Genomic DNA, 18946 nt, shown 5'->3' with positions numbered 1-18946 from the left:
AATTCATTAGTGACACCTCAACAGGGACCAGGCTCCTGCGGTGCCAGCGTGACTCATTGAGATGATTGCTTCACTGCCAATCTGCGTGGGCCCTGAGCACAGCAACACATTTTACCTTTACCCACTGAGAAGGACCTGGTGGGAGGGAAAGGTACAGGATCTACCCAGAGCAAGAAAAAGACCCAGAGGAAGCAGAAGGCTGGCCTCCGTGCTCCTAACTCCAGCAGCAATGCCTGGCTGGTACAGGAGCAGAGGCACTCACAGGGCTTCTGGGATGCCCACAGAGCCCAGGAGGGCTGCCTGGTGCTGCAGTGCCAGCCTGAGCATGTGGTGAGGGTGGGCTGACTAGGTTCCCTCCTCCACATCGAATGTCCCTTGATAAAGATGCTGAAGGGATGTAGGGGGTTGGGAGGTAGTCATGCCTGGCTCCCTGGTATGTGAGTACCCACCTTCTCTGAGAAATCCCCTCATGTAAGGAGAAGGGAGAGTATTGGGTTGGAATTTAACACACTCTAGGAACTTGAAGTTGAACCCTGCCTAGCTGGGGCTGGATCCCGTACCTTGGCTGAGGTCCCCACATAATTTTATTAGTTTTCCCAAGGGTAGAGGGTACATGGCTGTTTCCTAGTAACAGCCTGCCTCTGTCAGTGTCTCCCATTATCTGCTCACCCCAAGAAACGCCTTGCTTGAAGACCACTGTTTTTGCTCTGCCCTTCTGTTCCTTTAGCTCACAAATATCTATTAAGGATCAGAGAAGGAGAACCCAGGAGTGAAAAAAGGATTTTCTGGGTGGTTTTATCTCTAGGAAATTTAAGAGCAAGCCAAGTTTGACCCCAGTTGATAGATGTCATGATCAAAGTTGCCTCTGGGGTGTGGAAGAGGTGTGTGGGAACTTTTGGGTAATAGAAACAGGACATAAGGAGTGGGGATGTAGCTCAATTAGTAGGGCATCTTGCCCAGTATGCTCAAGGCTCTGGGTTTGATCCCCAGTACCACGTAATCAGAACTTAGTGGTGCACACCTGTAATCCCAGCGTTAGGGAGGTGGGAGGACCAGAAATCTGGAGGCTAGCCCGAGCTATGTGAAACTCACAAAGGAACAAAAGCTTAACAAAACAAAACAAAAAGCAGGTGACAACATTTGTCAAAATACACTCAATAGCACTGAAGGACACCCCCAGCCCTTCCTTCTTTATATCATTATTTTTAAATTTCCAGATAGATTCTTGCCCAGTCTGGTTAACACAGCTGGGGTGGCAGGTGTGAGTCACCCTATCCCCCTTTTATTGTCTCCATTCTGAGACAAGGGCTTGGCTATGTGTCCTGTTAGCCTTAAATCATTATATTGCTTTGGCTGACTTTGAACTTGCAAATCCTCTCCAGTTTCTGCTCTGAGAAAGTTCTGGGATTACAGGCCTTAGCCATCACACCTGGGTTCTTGCTGTGTGTTGTTGCTCAGGCTGGTTGACCAGCTTGGGCTGTAGAGGTGAACCAACGTGTCTTAACGTTGAGATTGTCGGGATGGTTTGGAGGACACTAAGGGCTGTCCCAACAGCCGGGTCAGAGAGGGCAGGGGGAGGAGGTGTGAGGTCTGTTGACTGAGTCCCATGGTGCCTCCTCTTGTCATCGCACAACCCTCTAGCAGATTTGCCTAATCCCTGGAGGCAGCTTTCCTCCTTGTCTCTATGGGATTAGTAATTCCTTTCTCCTAGTTTCAGCATTGTGAGTCAGAAACTCTGTTGAGGAAAAATCCCCTGGAGGGGTGGGGGTGGAAGGATGTGTTTTCTTTTACTGGGAAATCAGATGGTTAGGAGTTAGGACTCTTGAGTCACACTGCCTGGCTTCAAAGGCCAGTTTTGTGTTGTTGTTTTGTTTTGTTTTTGGGTTTTTTTTTGTTTGTTTGTTTTTCGGTCAACCAGCTAAAGTCCAATCTCTTAGGGCTTCACTCAGTGCCTCTATCTTTAAAATATGGGTAGTAGTTTTGCGCAAAGACCCGGGCACATGGATCATTGGCAGAGTGGAAGGTCGAGGAGGCAGGTCAAAAGGCTGTTGGTGAGAGCAGCCGAGATACAGAACCAAGGTGATTATCGTTGGTGGCACTCAAAGGTGGTCACTTGTTCCAGTCCTTCGCCCACCACAGTCACACGCAGACCTTGGGTATCCTCGGGCGGGCCTGGATAGCAGCTGCGGGTTTGGAGTGTGAGAGCACCAGCAATGGGCGGAACCAGGCGAGGGCGGAGTCAGACATAGTCCCGCAAATCCTCAGGTCTAAAAAAGGCCAGAACATAACATTGTTCGTAGTTAGTCCAAGATAGTCTTGAAGTGACCTCCCCCCCTCTCCGCCCCACTTACTGGACGACTGGTCACATGCCGCTGGATGTGAACCAAAAAGCAAATGACCTCGCCTTCCGGTCCTCCTCCAGTGTTCCTCTTCAATTTCTTCAGTCCCAGGTTTCTTCCTCCTGGGTCCACTCGCCTTATCAAGTGGCACGCTGAGGCAGGTGTAGACAGCGTCGGACGTCGGGGCTCAGCGCTAACCGGTTGTGTGCTAAGTTTGCGCTCAGCAACTGCCTTTGGCTCGGGCTAGCTCCCGGCAGGGCTAACTAGCCAGGGATCCGCTTAAGTTTCAGGACCCCATTCCCGCGGGCCGCCTTGGCCACGCCCCACCCCGCCCACTCTCTGCCTCATTGGCAGCCGCACGCGCGTCGGGGGTTGCCAAGGCGACGGGTCGCTAAGCTGCGAGTCAGCTCGAACTCGAGCCAGTCGGCCTCCGGCGGAGGCAGCGGGGGAGGCCAGAAGGCGGGCGGCCGAACGCGGTGCCGGGCGGCGGGGCCCAGGCGGGCGCCTCCTCCCGGCACGGCCCCCCTCCCGGCACACAGGCAGGCCGGGGCGGGGGGCCCCCGAGGCCGGAGCAGCCCAGGCCCCGTCGGGGCGGCCGGGGTGGGGCGATGCCGGGTGGTGACAGCGGCGGCCCGGGCTGGGGCCCGTGACCATGGGTATCGCGGAGTCCACGCCGGACGAGCTGCCGTCGGACGCCGAGGAGCAGCTGCGCAGCGGCGAGCAGCAGCTGGAGCTGAGCGGGCGGCGGCTGCGGCGGCTGCCTAGCGCCGTGTGCGCGCTGAGCCGCTTGCAGAAGCTGTATGTGAGCGGCACCGGGCTGCGCGAGCTGCCCGAGGAGATCGAGGAACTGCGCGAGTTGCGCATCCTGGCGCTCGACTTCAACAAGCTGGAGCGCCTGCCCGACGGCCTCTGTCGCCTGCCGCGCCTCACGCGTCTCTACCTGGGCGGCAATCGGCTGCTGGCGCTGCCACCCGACTTTGCACAGCTGCAGAGCCTGCGCTGCCTCTGGATCGAAGGCAACTTCCTGCGGCGCTTCCCGCGGCCGCTGCTGCGCCTGGTGGCGCTGCAATCGCTGCAGATGGGTGACAACCGGCTGCGCGCGCTGCCCGCGGAGCTGCCGCGCATGACGGGCTTGCGTGGCCTCTGGCTCTACGGCAACCGCTTCGAAGAGTTCCCGCCCGCGCTGCTGCGCATGGGCCGGCTGCACATCCTGGACCTCGACCGCAACCGCCTGGGAGGCTTCCCGGACCTGCACCCGCTGCGCGCACTGCGAGTTTTCTCCTACGACCACAACCCGGTCACTGGACCCCCGCGTGTGGCAGACACCGTCTTCTTAGTTGGCGAGGGCGCCGTCGAGCGCATGGCTGAGCGAGACGAGCCCATTCCGCGGCCGCCACCCCGGCGGCCAGTCCGGGCCTTTGAGGATGAAGAGGAAGAAGACCTGCTCATAGGAGGCACAGGACCCAGGGCCCTGGGGCCCGCCAGGGACAATCTCCGAGCCTTGGAAGCCCCTCCAGGATTGGGCACCTGAACCTCTGCCTTGAGTGATGGGCTTGGCTACTCTGGCAGGAGGGGCTCTAGGAAACCGTGGCTGTCTGGATATAGGGTGCCGCTGGGCCTCTTGGGGCAGTGAAGGAGTGGCACTGAGTGAGCTACCTGGCAAAGGCCTTAGGCTATCTTCAGAGACTTCTGGGTAGTAAGAAAGACTCCCCGGGCGGACCTCTGGGCAATTTTCAGACCAAGAAGTCTGGGATAGAGTCACTGATGGTACAACAGATGAGCGGGTTCTCACCTGGAACCAGGTCACCACTATCCACAGAGTCATCCCCACTCTGACACTGGATGCCCAGGGTGCCTATCACTTTCATCTGGGGTTCGGATTGCCTAGGCCTACTCTAGCTGTTGCTGGAGTAATTACCTCTGTGGTGAATTGTATGGAGGCAAAACTTGCCCTCTGTGTGTGTGTGTGTGTGTGTGTGTGTGTGTGTGTGTGTGTGTAAGGGGGGAGGTTCTGGCCAGAGGTAGGGCATAGGGACTGTCCAGGACAGAAGCAGGACACACCTTAGCTTCCCTCCGCTCTCCACCAGGTCCCCGATATCTGTACGGAGCACAGAAGACAGGGTCTCCACTCCACCTTTGCTTCTGATCTCTTCTCCCATCATGTGCTGAGAGATTGCTGGACAAAGAGATCTTCCCTCTCTTACAATCTGTGCCCTCAGATGTCAAGTTTGAAAAGAAGCCACTGTGCCTCTAGGGCTCCTGCCCCGAAGAGAGGGCTCTGCTCTCTAGGAGGCTGCCCGGGCCTCGCTCCTGCTCCCACTCTCCATGTCCTTACATGGGCACAGCCAGGGTGGCTGGCACGGCATGGGGCACTGGACGGGCACTATGTGCCTCCGAGGGGGTGAGGAGACAGGCTTTGCAATTCCCAGGGTCAGATCCAAGCAATAACAGGAGGAAGGGGCCAGAGGACACTCAGGGACACTGTCAGGGGCTGGAGCCCCAGAAGGTAGTGTTTTCTTTAGGAAGAAAAAAAACTGATTGCAAACATAAATTATATTTCTTGGAGAAAGAATGTGTGTTTCCCACATGTCTATTTATTTATAAGTCTGGGAGCACCAAGTTCCACTGCTGTGGGTGCACCTCCCCCACCCTTGTGCCCCGACTCTGTGTCAGAATGACCCTGGCCAACTGTTGTGTCCTTCCTGTCTGGGGAACAAGTGCGGGCTGCAGAAAGAAATGGTGTTGGCTCCCTGAAGCTGGTCTCCTGGCATCTTTGGGTGTCGCCTTCCCCATTCTGGCTCACAACCCTACCCTAGGTTGTGCGTGGGGGTCATCTGCAGCTTAGTTCTCAGGTTCTGGTTCTGGTTCTCCCACCAGCTGGAATCACACCAGTACCGGCCCCTCCCACTCTCTCTGTGACTGTGCTTGCTCCGTTCTCCTTTGCCTTTCTCAGCCTAAGTTCCCTCAGTTTTGGCCTCTATCACCATGGCAATGAGGGCTGATGTCATATGAGGCCAAATGGTCAGGCTCAGTCCAGTAGCTGGGCTCTGGGTAAGGAGGAGGCTGGGCGTGGATCTGGAGTGAGATAAGACTGTGGATAGAAAGGGGGAGAAGGTGGGGAGTATGGAAGCTTCAGCTTTTACAAAGAGTGCGGGACCCAACTGTAGGCTTTGTCTTTGTTGAGATGCTATCAGGGCCCTGGGCCTTCTTGGGGTCTGGTGACTTAGCGGTAAGGATTTGGGAGGTGAGGTTAACAGATGGGTTTGGCAAGCACCCCAGTCCACCAGGGACTGACCCCTGACCCAGAACTTGTCCGGTACAGGGAAACCCCTGTGGACCAGGTCTGGCCCCCTCCTAGTTCAGCTGTTGGTTGAGTGATCCTGATTAAGTCTTGATCTTAGTCCCCCGAGCCTCAGTTTCTCCATCTGTCCGATTCTCCAACCTAAGACTCTGCGCATCGTTTATCCACCATCCCTTGGTGTGGAACTCCAGGCTTCCTTCCTTTCTGATGTTTCTCCTCCCCTTCCCTGGCTCACCTGAGGCCAGATGGTCTGGAGAGTGCCCTACAATGGACTCCCCTGGGCCATCCTGAGGCCTTCAGATCCCTCTCCCGCCCCCTTTTTTCCTTTGTCCAGCTTGGCATCCTTATCTATAGCTGTTTACCGACCAAGTGGGAGCTACGGAAGCTGATGGAAGCACATTCTGTGTCTTCTGGAAAGTTTGGTTAGAGTTCCTGCAGATGTCTGCCGGCACTGTTAGGAAGCTCTCTGAGGAAATGAGGGCACCTGGGGAAGGAAGGTCTGTTGCCAGTTCCCCGGATACTACTTCCCTGGGTGGTGGAGAAAGCACTGTGTGAGGGGTTCCAACATCATCACCACCCTTACTTGGCCCCTGGGGAGAAGGAAGAGATGTGTGACATTTACAGCCTCATCTGTGGTCCCCACAGTCTCAGGGCAGTTAAAGGTGGGTCACATGGGGAGGGGACATGGAGGCTCTAAGGAGATGGGTGTGTGTCAGGTTGGGACAGAGGCCAAGAGGTGAGTGCAGGAGGAGAGGCCAAGGGAACACGAGAGTAGGGCAGAGGAGGCGACAGGGCAAGAAACAAGCTGAGGAGTTTGTGACCCGCCCATTGGCCTATTTGTGGACTCCGCTACCCAGTGCTCAGCTAAGGCTATGAGAGATCACCCCATCCTTGGCTGGCAGGCAAGTTGGCAAGCGAGATGGAGGAGAATTATAGCCTGTCTCCTCCCCTCTGACCCTCAAGTCTCCAGACTGGTTCCCAAGCCTGCGGACCAGCTGACCTCTTGACTGGCAGACAGGGTAGCAGATACTGGGATCTTAGCAGAGTTCTTTCCTAGTTTTGATACTGTCCCTGCAAGAGATTGGTAAAGGGGGGAAATGGGATGACTGGGAACTGGAGACCCTCCCCGAAAGCCCTTCCCCTCCTTCCACGCAGCCACAACACTGGCTTTCTTTGACATCTTTCCCAAAGCTTCCTCAAGACATCGGGGCACTGTGACTCTGAAGATGGACATTTATTACCACAGCCAGACGTGCCTCACAGGACGTGTATTCAGACAGGGAACGCTGCCCAAGGGCTCACAATCTAAGAGACACCACACTCGCACACATGTGCACATACAGACACATACACAGACACACACAGGACTCAGACACGGGGAGTGGATGACTTCACAAGAAACAGATGGGGGTGGCTCAGGATAGGGCATCAAGCATGTTCAGATTGTCCTTTGGGCTGTCTTTCTCAGAGAGGGAGAGGAGAGCCCAGAATTCAGAGAGGCCAGTGAGACCTTTGGAAGCAGTGTATCTGGGAGGGACTTACAGGAGAAAGTGGTCTCAGGCACATGAAGGGATGGATGGGTAGCTCAGAGCAGGCAGAGCAGGCGAGCCGGAGGCAGAGGCCCTGTGTCAGTGGCTAGGGTCTGACACCTCTGCTTGCTGAACCGCCTGTGCCAGAGTTGTTTCCTGGACTTACTTTCCCAAAGAAAAGCTAACCCAAACCCAGGCTGGTTTAGGGTGCCCCTGAAGCTACTTACCTGGTCCCAGGACTCCCTTCAATCCCTGGAATAGAAGCCAAAAACCTCTGCTTTTTATCCCCTTTCGTATGCCTTTGCACATCAGGCAAGCACTGTACCTGAGCCACACCCCAGCAGCACACACCTTTTAAAAGGGATGTTTGAACCATAGTGTAGGAAGTTGACAGGGCAGAAAGGCAAGGGTGGGAAAGCTTCAGAATGGGGGTACTTAGTACAGACAGAGGAGGCAGCTGCTGGCCCCGGATATGGGAGAACAAAGGGTCTGTGCCCCTTTTCACTCCAGAGTGGGGCAGGGCCCATGGAAATATGGGCTTCCCTTAGTGTCTATCTGAAGCAGATATAGTTTTCCTTCTGCAGTACCCTGAGAACTGGCAGGCCAGCTGCCCTGGACCAAGCAGGGAGTGGCTAGGAAATTATTGCTTCTTTGTGAATAGCGGACACCGAGGGCCCAGCAAAGGACATGGCTTGCCAGAACCACAGACAGGAGGGCACTGGAGTCCAATCTCACAGGCCCTCAGGTTGGAACTTGCCACTGGGGCTCTTTATATTGGAGAGGTTTTCTTCCAACCATAGAGAATCAACCTAGACAACAAGTCAGAGAAAGGCCACAGGTCCAGCAGGCCGACCTAGATCTCAGCCTATATTTCCTTCCCCCCACCACGACCTGGAAGGAGACATTGTCCCCAAGTCATAGCAGCTGAGCAGGTGACGGTGAGGTGGTAGTTAGGGTCCCACCATTGCTTTTTCTGCCTACCTGGGATGGTGTTAAGGGTCCTCTGGGAAGAGAGGGAGTGTGTGCCCAGCTAGGTGAGCTCCAAAAGAGGCCCTGTAGATCTATAGGAGAGCTGACTACATCTAAGCATGACTTAGGCCTCACCTAGGACATGCAATGCTCCCTGGTGAGCGTGGAGATGACAGTCTAGATCTGAGGGTGGGCTGGAAGCTCAGGCAGGCCCAAGCCACTGATGAAAAATCAAGTCCCAGAGGTGACAAACTGAATGGAGATACCCCCAGGCTCCCCATTCTCCCCACTCCCAGCTGCTGCTTCCCTTGGGGGAAGAGAGGGCTGGAACCCACAGAGGAAATAGCCAAGGCCCTACTTTTTCACGATTCTTTATTTATCAGAACAGGCCTTGCCACAAAAAGCAGGGCCCATTCCCACAAAAATATGATTTTGCAAAGAGGAAGATTTTGCTGGCTTAGAGGGTGCATATGGTGGAAAATGTTGTATGGTTCTTTTTCCCTTTTTTTTTTCTTCATTTCTCTTTGCTGTAATTTTTCTTTTTTTTTGTGATAGTGGATTTTTGTTTTATTTTTTATAAAACACTTGCGCTCAAGGACTCAAACACAATACAAACAGTTGCCACCAGTTCCCACCCCGGGGACCCAGCTGAGCTGGGAATCCCCTTGGCTTTTTAAAATTTTTTTTTTAATTTTTATTTTTTGTGGCTGTTTTCCTTTGTCCCTTCCCTGGCCTCTGGTGCTGGAGGGCAGGTGGAGGGGTGTGCTGGGGAAGGTGGGATTTGTATAGCAGTTACAGGGAGAAGATGGTCACAAGAAAAGATACCTAAACGACATAACAGCTAAGTCTAGGGTGCCCACAAGATGTCAGATGACACTCATAAAGGGGCTTGGGACACAGTGAAGAGACAGATTGGCTCTGGTGGTCCCTCGGAGGCTCTGTGGGGTAGGGTGGATGGGCAGGTGGGCCTTGCTTTCAGGTGTCAGGGACAACTTGGCTCTGGGTAGCACCTTCAGAGCCCTCCTGCCTCGATCCCCCGGGTCAGGTGATAGTGGCCTCACAACCTCCCCCATGAGGTAGGTGAAGTATTATTACCATCATTTTACAGATGGAGAAACTGAGGCCCAGGGAGTGTGGGTGACTTGCCCAAGACCCTAGGAGGGTGGTAGCAGAGCTCTGGTGCCCTCCCCACCCTCAGGTTCCCCCCTTCCCCGGCTCCCCAATTGCCCTAACTATCCCATACCCAGACTCCTTCTCGGCCACTGCCTCTTGTGCAAACCCACTCTGCTGAGTGCACCTTTTGGGGACCTCTTGCCGGTATCCCCCACTCCAGCTACACGTGGGGGCTGAGGAATTCCAGGTTGGGTCACCAGCGTCCCTAGGTAGGTCTCAGGGGAACCAGCTCTGTGGGTGATGCTCTCTGAGCTGATTGGCTAAGAAATGCAAGAGCGTGTCTCCCATAAACCCTGCCATTCTTACTCCCATTGGCAGGAAGTTGGTTGGGCCCCTCAGATGGTCCTGTGGGAATGCTCAGGGAACTGAGGCAGGTGGAGTAAAGGATAGCAGCAATTTCTCTCTCACTTCTAGACTCTTGAAAGTACCCTCTCCTATTTCCACACAGCCTCTGGGGTCCCTTTCTGGGGTCCCAGCTGGGAAAGGCCACTGGGGCAGATCCCACTTAAAGCAAAAGCCGCAGTATAGAAACATTTAGATTTACAAGCAAAAGGGGTAGCTATTTGTTTCACAATAGAATTATTCAGCCTAAGCCTACAAATGATTCACCTAAAACATAAGAGATTCCTCCAGGTACCAGGGGACGGGGTGTGAAATTCAATTTAAGAACATTTTGCTATGGGTAAAAGGAGACCTCGCTGCCAAGAGGAGGAAGCTGAGCGTAAAGGGAACCCCACTAAAGGAAAATGTGCCCAAATATCTATGCTTCCACTGTGCTCTAGGTGTGTAGATCCAGGACAGAGCCTCTTCTGTTCCTGTCAGGCTTGCCAGCCAGGGTAGAACTGTGGTCCCCAACTATTACCACAGATGTGGTGGTCTGGTGCCACCTGGTGGTAGGTTCTGGGAATGTCCTGTTCCAGTCTCTGAACAGGTTTTGAGGCTCTGTCACAGTGGGTCTTCTCTAAAACAGCGTAGAGGGATGGCGGAACTCAAGAGGGATCGTCCTGGAGTCTGCTGTTTCCAAAGGGAAGCCAGTTCTCCTCAGCAGAGGATGCGAGGAGAGACGGCGGCTTCTTTGGGTATGGCAACCTCAGACTCCTGGAATGTTTCCGGCTTCCTCTGTTTGCAAGGTGGGGGCAGGGCAGAAAGAGCTACTGCTCTGGGGGTGGGGGAATAAGGGAGGGTGAGGGAATGTGTCAAGTCAGCCTGGAGGTTAGGGGTAGATCAGACAATGCAAATAAAGGAGTTGGCGGTAGGTATTGGGGTAAAAAGTGGGGCTGAGGGACTGTAGCCAAGCCAGAGAGTGTGGGGCAGATGCCAACTTGGCTGGGAAGGTGGGCTGCCCCTGGGTAAGGGGTTAGGGATGCCTGATAAGGGTGGGAGTGGTGCCCTGGTGGAATGCCATGCACAGGATGAGTAGGTGCTTACAAAGCAAGAGCCCAGACCCAAGGAGTGACATTACAGTGGAATTGCTACTGGGGAATTATGGGGGTGGGGACTACAGAGACAGGCAAAGTGGTCCTGTCGGCTCCTACTCAGCTTTCCATACCCTTCCTCTTCTAGTGTCCTTGCGGCCTTAACCTCTACCTGACCCAGCCCTACCTCATCCTCTCGTCACGGAACTCCGCTACTCTCCATAGCTAGTCAGCACTGCTGGTCCCGGGGGACAGGGAGTGAGCACCCCCCTTCACACGTATGCGCACGAGCTTACACGTGCACATGTGTGCACTGTGTGGGCGTGCACACACACACACACACACATACACACACGCACGCACACGGTAGACACAACACAAATACACAGGGCCATGTCTCCAGGACCCCAGAGCACAGGCTATATACTATCCTCGGCATCCAGGGCCCAGCCGGCACCTGAAGCTGGGGATGGGCCTGAAGACCAGGCCGTGGCCAAACGCCTCGGCCTTCCTCTCTTGGGCCCCAAAAAGGGGGGCTAGGGAAGGGGTGGCTTCTCTCCACTCCAGGCACTGCCTTAAAGAAAACGGAGGGCTGCGCCCACCTGGCGGCCTCTGGAGGGAGCGGCCTCTCTGGCTCTTGAGCTTTCCCCCACTTCTTTAGTATCAGCAAATCAGGAAAGAAAGAGGCAAAGCAGGGAAATGGCTCCCAGAGCTCCCACCCCCAAGCTGGACTCATGGAGGTGGGGCTGGTACTTCCTAGAAATGGGGCCCAGTAGAGTTCCGGTACCCCTCCCTGGCTGAGCCTTCAGGGTTCTCCCCTCACCCATGGCAGGGGTCCAGGCTGGACATTGTGCATAAAGAGGTGGGGACATGATGGGAACCCAGGCCTTGGCCCTTGGGGCTCCCTCGGCCCCACTCAGGCTTTCAGCTGGTGCCACTGCGCCACAGGCTGCCGGGGGCGAGCAATCATGTCCTTCCAGTGCTTGACTTCACCTGGGCCGCTTTTCCACGACAGGTAGATCTGGGGAGGAAGAGAGCATCCATTATGGCAGGCTCTGAGGCTTGGGCCCTGTCCCACAGTAACAGCCTGTCCCCGCAGAGGCTGCCCCTTTCTCTCCTTGCCAGCCTGACCTAGTTTCCTGCCTGCGCTACCCCTCAGGGGCCTGGGCATGCCTGGGCCTTTGACATCAGATTGCAACCTGTTTTGCGGTGAAGGTCAGGACACAGGCAGTTGGCTTGGGTGACCTTCCCTGCCCTAGGAGGGGGCACGTTGTTTCTCTCTCCCATCTCCTGGTATTTCCTGCTGCCACCCACCCCAAGGCTTTGTCCTAGGGACTTGACATCCAGAGGTTGATGTATCTTTACGAACCTGACGTGTGAGAGACCACGTGATTAGCCTAAGTTTTCAGATGGGGAAACTAAGGTACAGAGTTAAGAGTCTTAACTTCTTCAGCTGGAGTTTAAATGTTCAAAATAGCGTGAGGCAGGTCTTCAGGGATCTGGATGACCAATCCTGCTCAGGCTCATGTCAGGACTCCATACATTGCATGACTAACCCAGAACCACCCTTCCCCCCCCCCCCACAAGTGTGTTCAGCTGAGCCCGGCCTGGACACTGACGGGAAAAATCGATAGTGTTGCAGGATCTCTGCCAGGGCCCCTTAAGGCCATCAAGATGACACCTTAGAAGGTGAGAAACTGTCACAGGTCAAAGAACCTGGGCAGGGGGCCTGGACAATGGAGTACAATGTGCTAGCTAGTACTGGATCCTCAGAGATGGGGCATTAGTGGAAGAACTGGCCAAAGGCAAAGGAAGTCTGGAGGGGTCACAGCGAGGTCCCACATCAGCTCCTTAAGCTGTGACAGATACAGTGTGAGGGGCTGGCAATTGAGGACACTGGGCGAGAGGGATATAGGTACTCCATGTTGTTACTTTTCTGTCAACTTAAAATTATTCACCAGGTTTAGTGTCTCATACCTAAAAACCTCACACTGAGGCAGGAGGATTACTATGAGTAGTTGGGACTTCCCTGCTCTCATGTTGAGCAGAGAAAATGAGGCTCAAAGAGGTGACAGCTGCTAAGGGGGAGTTTCAGGGCCATAGGTAGAGGTCAGTGGCAGTGTATGGCTGGGTTCCATTCCAAAGGCCACAAAACAAACAAATGAACAGCAACAAAACCAGAACCAGGCAGACTTTTGTGCCCACACTCCCAACACTGAATCACAAACACAAAAACATGCTTTTCAAAGTAGAAAAGTGGAGGGATTATGTCGCAGAACTGTGTTGCCAAAAAATTCAAATCAGCTCTGGGTCTGGCTTCTTGTTCAACATGCAATTAGAGGTCACCTTTGCTGGGCAGTGGTGGTGTACACCTTTAATCTCAGCACTCGGGAGGCAGAGGCAGGTGGATCTCTGTGAGTTTGAGGCCAGCCTGGTCTACAGAGTGAGATCCAGGGCTACACAGAGAAACTTTGTCTTGGGGGGGGGGAAGAGCCACCTTCATCTAGAGTCCCCATCTATCTCAGGTAACTCTTACCTGACTTTGGGGAGCTCTAGAGAGCTGTCATTGCTGCATTTTACAGACAAGAGCACAGAAGCTCAGAGAGGACAAGGGACTTACTCCAGGCCACACTGGAGTGCAAACCTACTAGGAGCTGAAGTCAGGTCTTTGGTTTCTGGCTAGGGCTCTGCCACAGCCCCACCCAGCCCATCCCATGAGCAAGGTAGAACCAGTCTGAGAGCCCACCCAGAAAACCTTCGGGGAACTCAAGGCATTTTCCCATCCCTTCTTTCCCTGTCTGACTGGCTCTTTCCTGGTATCCAGGCCTCTGTTTATCCTTGGCCCCTGCTGCCTCTTAAGGACAAACCCTCGTGCACCTGGCTATGCGTCCCATCTGGTCCTACCTTGCCAATGACATCATTGCGGCTGAGTTTGTCTTTATCCATGACAGTGATAATGATGGTGGTCTCCCTCAGCTTCTCCGTGGGAATGTCGAAGGCGAAAGACTCATTGAAGATGGGGTTCAGATTCCTTTTCTTTGTTACTGTCTTCTTTTTCTCTACCCGCTTGTCTTTATACATCAGCCACACCTTCACATAGGGGTCTGGAGAGGGGGGGTAGAGGAAAGGTCAGAGGAGCAGAGTGTGTGTGTCAGGAGGACTCAAGGATCTCCATGCCTTTCTAGGTTCAGAAACTTAAGCAGGAGCTGGCTACATGCTTTCTAAGAGGGTGACAAGGCCAGGCCAGTGCAAGAACGAGAGAGATTAGGGATAATCAGCAGGTAAAATGACCCTGGACACTGCCCTTATGTTCTTACGCTAACACTCCACCGAGTCTGCCCAAGGTCACATGCAAGTGGCCGTGGAGATAGAATGGGGTCTCCCCACCACAATGTTGCCTTTCTTCCGGATTCAGGGAGGCCTGGTTGCCAAGATGACAACTGATCCCGAGTGTGTCCAAAGAGTTCTCACAGGTCTAGTCAGAGGAGCTGGGACTGGTTGAGGCCAGGGTTGGGGCCCCCAAACACTTATATCCTCCATATCCAAAGTGACCCTCATGTGCCAGGAAGCCCTCCGCATCCCCTGCCCACCCTGTCGTGATGAGGCTCAGCACCTGATGTGCCCCCGATGTCCATGGCTTTGAGGTTGCGAGCTTTGATGATGTTCACGATGATGGAGTTGGCAGAGGGGTTGTAGCAGAGAGACAAGAGCAGCTCCCCTCGGCTCCCCTGTAGGGCAACAGAAGGGGTGAGGCTGGGTCACAGGGAGGGGGATGCTCCCTTTGATTTCCCTGCAGGGGTGATAGGTGTGGGAACTAGAAGGGAAGGTGTGGTTGGAGAGCTGCAGGTCCCTCTGCCCTGCCCCAGGTAGTGCCAGTCCCTCTGCCTGTCACTGCTATGGCATCTTCTCTCCTCTAGCAGGTCTGTGCTTACCCAGAGCTCCCAGTTCCACGAGCAGAGCCCTGGGCTCACTGCACAGCTCAGATAATTTGCCCCAGCTTCTGGAGCAAGTTCTCCAGGGGCTGCCACCAGTTCTCCACCTGAGTCCTACCGGCATCCTCTGCCAGCCCTGACCACACCGCTCCAGTTAGAGGAATGAAGGGGGCCTTACACTCCCATCGCTGCATGGCTTCAGATCCTTCCAGAAGGTCTGCATCTGGGTCAGGTCCACCTTGTTGAGAGGGATGGACACCTCCCCAATGGGGTCATTGCGGCTGAAACGGTCATAGTCCAGGACCTGGAGGTAGAGGACCCTCTGCACCACTTTCTCATAGGGAAAACCTGGGTAGGGGCAGACAAGCAAGGTGAGGAGGGTTATTACAGCAACCAGAAAAGACATTAGGATGGAGGGAAGGGAGGGGTGGGGAGAGGGAGGAAGGAAAGAAGGGAGCTATGGGAGGGAGAAGGAAGGCAGGCTTTGTGTCCTCTGTCAGAGCCTAGGCCAAGGGGCCGCAGCTTACTGCAGTAGCACTTTCTCAAGTGCCAGAAAGAACTTTGTCTGGTGTGACCCAACACAGATGGGGGAACAGGCTGAGATGGTTTACATGACAGTCCCAGGAGCATCAGTAAGACCACGGCCATTAATGTGCTCACTGCTTGTATGTCCATTGCTGGTCTGGGCAGTGGCCCCCTTGCTCTCTGGATCAAGTCTGGGCAAGTGGCTCTGCCTGACCTAGGAAGACTGGGGACAGGGAAACTAGAAAGGTACCCATGAGAACAGACCAGCTTCAGGGACTCTGCTTTCGTCTTCACTTCCTCCCTAGGCATAAGCCTACCTATCTGTTCCTCCCCCTAAACAGATCCCATATTGGGTACTCAAACTACCAGTAACTCTTCCCAGCAGCCACAAGAACGTCCAAATTGCCCTTCCTGCTCCCAAGCTTCTTCCCATGGTTCATTCTCAACACTGTGGCCAGATTGATTTTTTTTTAAAAATAGACAATATCCCACAGCCTGCTCCTTTTAGCATTCCAGTGTACCCAGAAGGTGCCCAATCCTTTCAAAGTGTGGCCCCAGTGACTTCCCACTGTGAGCTGGTACCCACTCTTTCCTCTGTGCCCAGGCTCCATCCCTACAGACTTTCCCCTGATCCCTTGAAATCCTGGCTCTGCCTGCATCAGGACCTAACCCACAAGCCCCTACCATACCTGCTCCAGCCAATTCCCAACTTTTACATCTAGGTTCTCTTTCCTGGTATCACAGATGGGTGGACAGTTCTGTCACTACACACCCTGTGTCCTCAGCCATGAGAGATAAAGAGTGGTTTTGGGAGCAAGGGGCACATTCAGCTCAATGCCTCTTGGAGCCAGAGGGAATGGCTCCAAGATCTTGCTCGTCTCCCATGGTGGGAAGGAGTCAAAGGCCAGCAACAAACCATATCTTCAACAAGCCACATCAGCACCTTCTGGATATCAGGGTCTGCTCTAGGTGCTTTGAAAAGTTACTAATTTGTTTAATTATAATTATTACCTCTTTTATAGCTGAAGACACCAAAGGTTGGGTGGGATCTTGCTTAATGCCACATAGCTAGTAAATGAGAAAGCCGAGATTCGAGGCCAGACAGCCTAGAGCAAGGGGGCCGATGGAGAGGAAGATGAGGATGAAGGAGAAAGTCCCCGAATATTCTGGCACTTCCACTAGATGCATAAAGGCCCTTCACATGGTTGCTCCAGAGCAATAAACCTCTGAATGCCACAAGCTGGGACTCTAGCCTGAACCAGTCTCCTTCCTCAGTCTATGGCTTGTACATTGACATTTTTCACCTCCTGGGACCAATCTCAGCTAGAAGCAAAATGCATTGGGTTAATCGGGTGTGTGTGCATGGAATTAGTGTGTGCATGCATCTTATATGCATGTGTGTACACCTGTCTGTGTGTGCTTGTACACGTGTACCAGGCATGGGTTGGTTCATGTTTCTTGCCTGTAGCCTCATGTGTGGGATCGGATTAGTGGGGGGGGGGGCAAGAGGCATGCTGGGAGTGGCACCAGCCTCACCTTCAAAGAGGAAGGTCTCGTTCCAGTGTGGGTTCAGGTTCTTCCGCTTCACCTTGGTCTCCAGTTTGTGCTTCTTGTCGGGTAGCAGGTAGATCTTGACGAAGGGGTCACTGGTGCCACTGAAATCCTTGGCCGGCAGCTCCTGGGCCTTCATGACTTTCACGGTGAGTGTAGACTCCTGGAAGTTGTAGCCAACGCTGAACTGGATGCGACCCAGGTTTTCTCGGCTGCAGCCCTCATGGGCCTCATCCTCCTCGGAGCCTGGAGAGAGCTGCAGGGGAAAAGATGGCAGGTTGGTGGGGAGTCTGTCTCCACCAGGCTCCTGGACAGCAGGACAGGGTCCATGACAGCAGGACAAGCCAACTTCTTCTGGTCACAACGTGGCTGGATACAGTAGTGGTCCATCACAGTCATGGCCCGTGGAGGACGTTCTGGCTCTGAGAGCCTGGACTTAACTACAAAGAGGGTGGGTAACAGGGCCAGAATGAGTCTGACTCCTGGAGCCCATAGCTGTGAGCAGGAGACCCAAATTCCCACCTCCCCTTGAAGCCGTAAGTCTGCTCAGTTCCAAGAGCCACCCTGAGCTGTCCTGGCCTCCCTCCCCTCCTATTTCAACACTCTGGACTCATGGGAGGCATCCCAGCTCTTACACAGGAGGCTCTCTGGGGACCATGGATGATGCAGTTTACAAGATAGTGTTCAGGAGGATGATGGGATGCTGAAAGGCTTGCCAGGCTGTCCCCAGGGAGTCTGACTGAATGAGGTTGGGGGTCCCTGGGCACTGAGGTTGTACCTCCAGGCTATGCCTGTCCCCAGTCCCCACTTCTCAGCTCAGAGGATGGGCAGTAATAGATAGTCACAAGGAGGGACTGGGAGCCATATTTTTATCTTAACTGGGAAAGAAGTGAGAAAAGCAGTTGGGATCTCCCAGTTGGATTACTGCTCACAGGAATAATGGGAGGCCTTGAGGCTCTATCTTCCTAGTCAGGGCTTGCTCCCTGGTCCACATCTCCTTTCACTAAGATGGGAGCCAAGAATGAGCCCCAGGGATTTGCAGATGTGACAAAAAGGTAGGCATCTGCCTTCTCCCCACACTCCCTCAGAAAATCCCTGGGCCTCTCAGGCTTCCTGGAGTGACAGCCCCAGCTTCTCAACACAGACTATCACAGGTGACATAAGGCAGAGAGAGGCACCTACCATGGTGAAGACACATCACCTTCTTACTGCCGGACCAGGCGGCTGTCACCCGCCTCTTGCTGAGGAGGCTCTGGCTCAAAGAGGTCAAGTCACATGTCCAAGTTCATAAAGCAGTATGGACCCTCCCTCTCTGATGTCATGCCCCACTCTTTCTACCAAGCATGCCCAAGCCCCAAGTCATAGGAAGGCCCTCCCTGCAGCCTCTGAGAGCAAAGGCCTTCCTGCACCAAGGAGAAGTGTCCAAGTCCCACTGATAATGGCAAATACTGCACACAGGCCAGTCACCTGCCGCAGGCCAACCCTACTGCTGTATGTCACCCACTTGGCATCCTTTGTGCCATCCTATATCTTAAGGCAGGCACTAGTATGTTCAAAGTTTGACTTGGAGCACAGAGATACTAGGCCACTCATCTCAAAGCCCCCTGATTGACTGACCGGTTAGAACTTGAAACCAGGTTTGTGGCCAGCAATGGTGTGGGCCTGGCTCCTGCCTGAACTTAGACCGTAGTTTGAATCTGACCTCTGGCTCCACCTAGTGGCTGAGGAGGAATTGCACCAAACTTTTTTTTTTTTAATTATATTTTTAATTTTTTATGTCTGTGTGAGCCTGAGGTTCACGTAACCCAGGCTGGTCTCTATTTCTATGTTGAAAAGATGGCCTTGAGCTTCTGATCCACCTGCCTCTGTCACCTGACTTCTGGGACATGTGCCGCCCCACCATCAAACAGTGCTTTGTGCATGTTAGGCGAGCACACTACCACCTGAGCTACATGCCTGGCCCACTGCTGATGCTCCTGTTACCCACCCCCATACTCGCTGCCCAGAGGCTCTCTCCAGGCTCATGCAGGATGTGGCTTTCCATGCAGAGAAACCTCTACCGAGCTTTTCCCTCGGCCCACAGCAGCCCTCCCCTTTCCCTGAACATTACTTTCTGAACCTGCAGGCTGGGGATCATGGAACTTAGACTGAGGGCTCCCAGGAGGGTGGCCAGGAACACGGCACAGCCCAGTTCCTGTCAGCCCAGACTACT

General features: G+C 54.1%; 2 protein-coding genes across 4 annotated transcripts in view; one reads left to right on the top strand and one right to left on the bottom strand.

The window, feature by feature from the left end:
• The first annotated feature begins 2842 nt into the window (after positions 1-2842).
• On the top strand, positions 2843-5008 carry Lrrc10b (leucine rich repeat containing 10B). The gene has a single exon (XM_050137147.1). The coding sequence runs from the start codon at positions 2992-2994 to the stop codon at positions 3868-3870; it is 879 nt and encodes a 292-aa protein (XP_049993104.1). The 5' UTR covers positions 2843-2991; the 3' UTR covers positions 3871-5008.
• Positions 5009-8493: 3485 nt separating this feature from the next.
• Positions 8494-18946, bottom strand: part of Syt7 (synaptotagmin 7) — a 52145-nt gene continuing 41692 nt past the window's right edge. For all 3 annotated transcript variants that reach the window (XM_050137546.1, XM_050137543.1, XM_050137544.1), the window contains 5 exons: positions 16720-16990; positions 14837-15006; positions 14340-14454; positions 13631-13830; positions 8494-11747 (listed from right to left, as the gene is read on the bottom strand). In XM_050137546.1, coding sequence (XP_049993503.1) covers positions 11643-11747; positions 13631-13830; positions 14340-14454; positions 14837-15006; positions 16720-16990 — 861 coding nt within the window. In that variant the 3' untranslated portion in view covers positions 8494-11642. The remainder of the gene's footprint in view (positions 11748-13630; positions 13831-14339; positions 14455-14836; positions 15007-16719; positions 16991-18946) is intronic.

Source organism: Alexandromys fortis, unplaced genomic scaffold, assembly GCF_014885135.2.
Source record: "Alexandromys fortis isolate MF-2015 unplaced genomic scaffold, M_Fortis_MF-2015_v1.1 scaffold_3, whole genome shotgun sequence".
Taxonomy (NCBI): Eukaryota; Metazoa; Chordata; class Mammalia; order Rodentia; family Cricetidae; genus Alexandromys; species Alexandromys fortis.
This window is presented reverse-complemented; position numbering and strand designations above follow the sequence as displayed.

Coding starts and splice junctions, on each gene's coding strand:
- Lrrc10b (XM_050137147.1), top strand. CDS start 2,992: ATGGGTATCGCGGAGTCCACGCCGGACGAGCTGCCGTCGGACGCCGAG.